Source organism: Antechinus flavipes, chromosome 3, assembly GCF_016432865.1.
Source record: "Antechinus flavipes isolate AdamAnt ecotype Samford, QLD, Australia chromosome 3, AdamAnt_v2, whole genome shotgun sequence".
Classification (NCBI taxonomy): Eukaryota; Metazoa; Chordata; class Mammalia; order Dasyuromorphia; family Dasyuridae; genus Antechinus; species Antechinus flavipes.
The window spans coordinates 615751831-615759401 of NC_067400.1; the positions used below are offsets into that span (position 1 = coordinate 615751831).

The window sequence follows — 7571 nt, forward strand, 5'->3', positions numbered from 1 at the left end:
GGAACGGGTAGGGTTTATCAACCAACTGGACATGGACGGAGTGGGAGAGAAAAGTCCAAGATGTCTCGGAGGTCACTGATCTGGGGGGATGGTGCTGTCCTAAATAGGAAAAGGGAAACTTGGAGACAGAAAGGGGGAGTTTAGGGGAGAAGATAAATGAGCTCTATTTTGGACATGTTGAAGTTGAGGGGGCAGCGAGAAGCGGGGATGTAGCTCAGGAGAGAGATTAGGGCTGGGTATGTAGAGTCATCTCCATCATGAATCCTTGGGAGCTGATGAGATCTCCCGGAGAGGAGTGCAGGAGAAAAGAAGGGCCACGGACGGGACAGAAGGAAAAGGACAAGAGACAGAAAGCTGGGATGGATCGGGGCAGGGGAGGCTGTCTGGGCTCCCTGAGTGCTCCAGACTTTTAGAACTCTGCTCCTGATGCGTGTGACCCAGTTTTCCTCTCTGAGTCTCAGTTTCCAAAGGTATCAAATGAGGGGGCTGCAACACAATGATCTGAGCTACCTTTCAGCTTTAATATTCTGGTGCTGCACGGATCCAGACACAAGTGCTGACTGTCATACCCCTCAAACACACACACTCATGCATTCTCACACACATTCACTCACACTCACGCACACTCACACACACTCACACAGTCTCTCATACACACATTCACACACATTCACTCACACTCACACACACTCACACACTCACATTCACACACACACTCACACACATTCACACACACACTCACACTCACACACACACTCACACACATTCACACACATTCACACACATTCACACACACACACACACACACACACACACACACACACACAGATACACAGAGAGTGGGTGCAGGACTCAACCTAGACTAGGACTCTGTCCCCGAGTTGGACCTTGGATAGCAGCTGCTAAAGGGGCTTTGAGATCTTTGAGATGGGCCTTCTGGGGATTCAAGAGGCCTCCTTTTTGCTCCTTTGTCACCGCCCCGTGGCTATTTCAAGCACTGCAGCCCGGGCTCAGGGGAATTTGGGGTCATTCTGAGCAGGAGAGGGACTCAGGACTGGCTGTTCTGGGACGGGAGCGGAGCGGGATCTCTTTATCTGATAAAGACATCATGGTCCTCGGTGTGTATGTGTGTGTGTGTGTGTGTGTGTGTGACGTTTTGCACATGGGACTGGCTCCCTTTAACTGTCTCACAATGTTTGCCCCTCATTAAGCCCCTGGTGCTTGTGTCCCTGTGGGCGTCGGGGTCGCTGGGTGGGCTCCTGTGACTGTTCCTCGTGTTTATGGCAGTCTCTTCGAGTGTATGGAAACTGCTGGGTGTTGTGATAGTGTGTGTGTGTGTGTAATAGTGTGTGTATGATTGTGTGTAATTGTGTGTGATTGTGTGTATGTGATTGTATGTGTGTGTGTGTGATTGTGTGTGTGTGAGAGTGTGTGTGTAATAGTGTGTGAGTGTGTGTGTAATTGTGTGTGAGAGTGTGTGAGATAGTGTGTGTGTGTGTGATAGTGTGTGTGTGAGAGACTCAGGCAGTGAGTGTGTGTGCACGCGCACGCGTGTGCACGCTTGAGATCAGGCCTTGAGGAGGCCCTGGGGACTGGGAGAGCAGGGGAGGGTGTGAGAGATCTGAGGGGAGGGGGGGCAGGGGCGGGGCTGTCCCCAGGGTGCTCTGGCAGCTGCTCCCTCCAGCCTCAGCCTTTGCCATTGAGGCAGAGAAGGAGCAACAGGTAAGAGCCTCTTCCTGCCCCCTTCCACTCCATTTGTCTTCCTTCTGTCCCCGAATCTCTGGATCGCCAACCAACCATTTGTCTCTCCATCTTTCTATCCTCATCCCTTCATTTCTTCTCCCCCTCTCATCTTCTTGTCTTTTTATCCCCTTGTTTCTCCATCCAATTATTCCCCATTGTTGTTCTCAAATCTCTCTGGTCCCCCTCTTTCTGTCCCCACCCCTCTGTCCCCTTCCTTCTGTCCCTTCTGTCCCTCTGTCCTTCTCTCCCAGGAGTGGAAGCTCAAGATTTGTGTGCTGGGGGATGGGAGCCTGCTTGCTGGCCCCTTCTCTCCCCTAGTGCTGGCTAATGAGTCAGTGACTTGGAACTGGGGGTAGGAAGAGTGGGGGGCCTCCTGGTGAGGAGAAGAGGGGGCAGCTGGTGCTTAGCTCTTAATTAGCCCACCTCCCCAGGTTCCCCCCCTCCTCTCCCACCAGGACCTTAATTCCCTTTTGCTTTAGAGCTGGTGCTAATTGGCGTGGGCAGTGCTCTCCCTCCTTTCCACCTCCCCCCCAACCTTGGCCATGACACTCAAAAAAGACATGATTAGAGTCCATCCCCCACCTCCCTAAGCTCCAGAGGAATGATAGGAAATAGACAACCAGGGTGGGGGGGGACAACTAATACGGAGACCACCCCCATCTAGTCGCCCTTCCTTGTTCCCAATTCTATATCCCATCTCCCTTTCTCCCTCTTAACCCTGTTCTTCTTTCCTATTCCCCTTTACTCTGTTCTTCATCACTATCTGCTTATTTTTCCATATCATTCTCTACCTGTATCTTCAATAACTACTTTCCTCCATTTTCTTGCTTCTTCTGTCTCTTAATCCCTCTGTCCCCTATTCCTTCCCCCATCCCTCTATTCCCTCATCTTCTTCTTTTCTTCTATCACTGTCCTTCATCTCTTTCACTCCTCTGTCTCTTCATCTCTCTGGTTGTTCTTGTTTCCCTCCCTCTGTCCTCTCATTGAGTTTCTATTTTCCTTCGTCCTTTTGTTCTTTATCCCTATATCCAACCCCCCATCCCTCCATCCCTCTGTCCCCATCCCCAATTCCTTCCATTCTTGCCCCTCCACTCTGTCTCTCCATCCTTCTCTCCCCTGCTCATTTTCTTGCACCATTCTCCCTCACCCTTTGGTTTTCCATTCCGATTTCCCCCCAATCAACTCCTATTTTGTTTCTCTTTTCTTATCATTATCCTTCAAATCTATCCCTCTTCCCATTCTTGTTTCCTCAATTCTTGTCCCTTGTTTCTCATTGCTGACACTCTATCCCTTAGTCCTTCATCCTTCTCTTCCAACCTCCCTCCTCCCATCCCTCTGTTCACTCATGCTTGTTTTTTTCATCCCTTCAATGGCCCACTGTTCTCCACCCTGAATTCTCTACATTCTGTTCTTCCTCAATCCTTTCTTTCGAGCCTCTGTTTTTCCGTTCATGATCCTTCATCTCTCTGTCTTATCCATCTGTCCCTCCGTGCCTGCTTTCTCTAATCCCCAGCCCCCATCCCTTTTCCATTCCTTATTCCTGACCCTTTATTCTTGTGCATATTCCTATGTTCTCTCATGACTCTTTTCTTCCATTTTGTCTCTTTTCTTTCTGTTTCCCACCCCTGTCTCTGTCCACTTTTATTTCCTGTGTCTCTATCCTCCATCCCTCTCTTTCATTTTAATTTCCCTCCATTTCTCTGACCCCTTCCTTCTAATTCCTCCCAGTTTTCCATTCCCTGTCCCTTTGTCGCTAGGGCATCTGTGGGAGCATTAACCACTTCCTTCCAACAATGTCCAACAACATGGCCAAGATTGCCGAGGCCCGCAAGACGGTGGAGCAGCTGAAGTTGGAGGTCAACATCGAACGTATGAAGGTACAATTTGGGAATTGGGAGATGGAAATGGAGGCTAGGAAAATAGGGGATAAAGGGATCCACTCCTCAGCCCGGGACTTGCATTATCCAGTGGGAGCAAAGAACTGGACTTGAAGTCAGGAGAATGGGTTTGAAACTTGCCTTAGACACTTATTCTTCATAAGAAGACTTATGTCTTCTTAGACACTTATTAACTTCTTAAGGAAGAATGTTAATCATTAACTAACTAATCTGTTAATGATTAGTCCTTACCTCTCACAGTCTCAATTTCCAAATCTGGAAATGGGGATAATAACAATACTTGTGCCATCTACCTTGCAGGGGTTACAGAGAAGAGTGCTTTGTAAGTCCTAAAAGCATCTTGTGAAGGATCTCATTCAATCCTTATTTTAAAAAAGGCATGATGTGAGTTAGATGAAGGTATAATTGGATGGATTGTAATGGACTGGGCAACTATGAAATAAATCTCCAGTGGAGTGGCTGAGGGATCTGTAACTGACCTATAATGTTGAAATTTTAAATTAATGACTTAAATAAAGGCATAGATCTTTGGGATTCCCAAAGATCTTGACAGGCTAGAGATGTTCAGCCAGGTTTTAATGAATGAAAATAACAAATCCCCCGAAGAGGTTAAATGTATTTATTTGAAGATACGATTATGCAAAATATTATAACTGGTTTCAGCCCAATAGAAATAAGCAGTAAAGGACCAATTCAGGGGATTCGTTATCCACACTAATCAGGACCTAGGTCTAAATCAATAAGGATAAAAGTTAAGCTTTATACGTAGATTTCTTTGAACCTTCTTGAACCTTCACTCAAGATGCTTAGATAGAAGTTTATCTGAAAAAAAAAAACAGGCTCATCAATGGATTAAAAAGTCAGTATGAATCCACAATGTGAGGAAGAAGAAAAAGAGAAGAGGAAGAGGAAAGAGAAAGAAGGAGTAATGCCATCACGAGTCACATTAAGAAAAGCATAATTTTAGGGGATAAAAGGGCAATATACTCCACAGAGAGCCGGTGTGGTTTAATTGAGAACCAGTCTCAGCGCCATGATCACAGGGGCTTGGATTTAAAACCTGCATTGGACTTAGTGGTTATTAAATCCAGCCCCTCCCCTTTCTAGTGGGGAAGTTGAGTCACAAGGCATCAGAGTGACTTGCCAGGGTCACAGTGAGGGTTTGAGGAAGGATTTGGATTGGTTTTCCTGATTCCAGCCTGGGTGTCCCTCCTGCCCCTGGCATGGCTTGGCTATGTGACCCAGGGCCAGGGACACAGCTCAGTTTCCCCTTCCTCCCCTCGATTTCCCAGGGGTATAAGCTGGAGAACGGTGCGCTGTACTGGAGAAGAGAAGGCGAGGGGTTTCTGGGACTGATAGCTCTGAGTACTTAAACGTGGAAGAGATTAGCTTACTTTACTCAAAGGGCGAGACTCGGGGCAGACAGGAGACTCTGGGCTTCCTTCGGAGGGAGGGAGGGGGTTCTCCTTCAGCCCCCGAGAGGGGCGGGATGGCCATTGGGGGCGGGGTGCCTACTGAGCCAGCAGGTTACCCAGGTCCCTTCCATGTGGAAAGTCTCTGCTGTGAATGGGAGTCCTTATTGGCGGTCAGGGCTCTAGGTGCAGGGACTCGGCTGGAGTGAGGATCTGGTTCTTGCTGGGTGACCCTGGACGAGACCGGTCCGTTTTCTGAACCTCAGTTTCCTCCCTCGTAAAATGGGTTATTTGGAGTGTAGGGGAAGGAGAGTGCTGGCTTTGGCTGGGTTCGAATCCTGGCCCCTCCTCTCGCTTCCCGATAGCTTGGGTTGAAACTCTTTGGACCTCAGTGTTCCCATCTGTAACACGAAGGGCTGGACTCGCCAGGTTGTCGGGGTTGACGTCAGGCGCGAGAAGATTCAGTCTCTTCCATCTCTGCTGCAGTTTTGGGATCGGCCAGCGGGTGTCGCTGCCGGGAGGAAAAGAGGGAGGCTGAGATTTAGGGCTGGGTCAGGGAGTGGCGCTACGGGTACCAGGACTGGGCGGGGAGCCTAGACCGGCCCCGCCCGTGGGGGTTCCTGACGGGCAGCAGGGCGAGGCTGCATTCCCAAGCTCGGCCACGCGGGGGCGCGGCTATCTTTAGAGCTGGGAAGGAGACTGCGATCGCAGCTCTGGCCGCGTGGTGGCGCTGCGCTCCGGCACCGCTCGGTGCAGTTCCAGACTCGATCAGAAGGTGTCTCCCGAGAGAGCCTCGGTGATCTTGGGCGGGTGGTGGCTGGCGATGCTCTTAACCCTTTACGTCCCGCCTCAGGTGTCCAAAGCTGCGGCCGAGCTGCTGGCCTTCTGCGAGGCGCACGTGAAGGAGGACCCCCTGGTGACCCCGCTGCCCGCGGCCGAGAATCCCTTCCGCGAGAAACGACTCTTCTGCGTCCTTCTCTGAGCCCCCCGGCCCTCAAAAAGCAGAAATAAAATGAGTGGCTAAAGCATCTCCTGTCCTGGTGGGGCAACTGAGGCACGGGAGTGGGCGGTTCCCCTGCCCTTCCGGGGAGGAAGTGCCGGGGGAGGGGCGCCTTCCTCCTCCCTCCGCCCCCTCTCCTCCACCGCCCCCGCCCCCTCCTCCCGTGGGCAGTCCCGCCCCACTGCCGGCTCCTGAACGCTCCCGGAAGCCAAGGCCGTGTCCGGGCCCATCTCCCGGCAGGCAAAGCCGCCTCGTCCGGGCGGGCGACGCGCCCCTCCTTGTCCCCAGCGGGCTCTGAGCGAGCCCCTGCATGGCCCCCCCAAATCCCCTCCCCAAGCTGGGCCCTCCCAGGTACTGCTCATCCAGGCCTGAGACAGCCCCCTCCCCTCGGCGCCTGTCGGCCAACCGGCGCAGCGATGGGCGCCCTGGGGGAGCAGGGGATGGAGGCTCAGGCTGCGGTCACGGGAGGGGGAGACTGCAGGGAGCCCCCACTCCTCCCTCCACCCGCGTAGATGGCCAGGGGAGGCGGAGGGAAGCGGACGAGGCGGAGGAGGAGGGGACAGGTCGTTGCTCAGTTATTAACAATTAGATTAGGGTCCCCGGGGTCCCCTCCTTCCTGCCGGGAGGACAGCGGAGCTGTAATTATATCTCTGCAGCCCCTCCCGCCGCCGGCTCCCGGCCCAGCTTGCATCATGTCTGCTGGAGTCCCCGGGGAAACGCGACCGAGGCAGCAGTCTGTGGGGGCTGGGCTGCGGGGGGAGGGGCGAGGGAGTGGGCTGCCGGGGTGGAAAAAGGGAAAGGAGCAGCTGGGGGCGGCTGGAACCTGGGAATTCCAGAACCCTAGAACCCCGGAAGCACCGAGTCCCGGGTTCTTAGCCAAGTCCCCTTGGCCCAGGTTAAGACCCAAAGAAGGGGAAAGGTAGAACAGACTCATCTGTGAGGTGGGAAATTGGGGGAAAGGGGCTGTAAGGTTACGGGGTGGGGGGAGGGGCAAGGGGCCAGCGATGCAGGGAGGTCTGGACCCAAATTCCAGTTCTGAGGTGAGGCTAGGTGGGGAGACTTGGGTAAGTGCATTCCAGACTTAGGGCCTCAACATCCCCAACTATACAATGGGTGTGTGTGTGAGAGAGTAAGAGGGAGGAAGGAAAGGACAGAAAGAGAGAGACGGAGGGAGGGAGAGAGGGAAAAAGGGAGAAAGGGAGGGGGGAGAGAGACAGAGAGAGGGAGGAAGGGAAGGAGGGAGAGGGAAAGAGAAAAGGGGAAGAGAGAAAGACAGAGAGAGAGGGAGGGAGGGAGGGAGGGAGGGAGGAGAGGGAAAGAGAAAAGGGGAAGAGAGAAAGAAAGAGAGGGAGAGGGAAAGAGAAAAGGGGAAGAGAGAAAGAAAGAGAGAGAGGGAGGGAGGGAGGGAGGGAGGGAGGGAGAGGAAAGAGAAAAGGGGAAGAGAGAAAGAAAGAGAGAGAGGGAGGGAGGGAGGGAGGGAGGGAGAGGGAAGAGAGAAAGAAAGAGAGGGAGAGGGAA

General features: G+C 52.7%; 1 protein-coding gene across 1 annotated transcript; it reads left to right on the forward strand.

Annotated features, from left to right (window-relative positions):
* The first annotated feature begins 2493 nt into the window (after positions 1 to 2493).
* On the forward strand, positions 2494 to 7240 carry GNG8 (G protein subunit gamma 8). Its single transcript, XM_051989324.1, has 2 exons — positions 2494 to 3620; positions 5907 to 7240. The coding sequence occupies exons 1-2, from the start codon at positions 3537 to 3539 to the stop codon at positions 6033 to 6035; spliced, it is 213 nt and encodes a 70-aa protein (XP_051845284.1). The 5' UTR covers positions 2494 to 3536; the 3' UTR covers positions 6036 to 7240.
* The last annotated feature ends 331 nt before the right edge of the window (positions 7241 to 7571 follow it).

Excerpts from the sequence above, each read along its gene's own strand:
- GNG8 (XM_051989324.1), top strand. The coding sequence starts at position 3,537 with ATGTCCAACAACATGGCCAAGATTGCCGAGGCCCGCAAGACGGTGGAG. Across the intron at positions 3,621-5,906 it reads TCAACATCGAACGTATGAAG|GTGTCCAAAGCTGCGGCCGA; the intron begins GTACAATTTGGG and ends GTCCCGCCTCAG.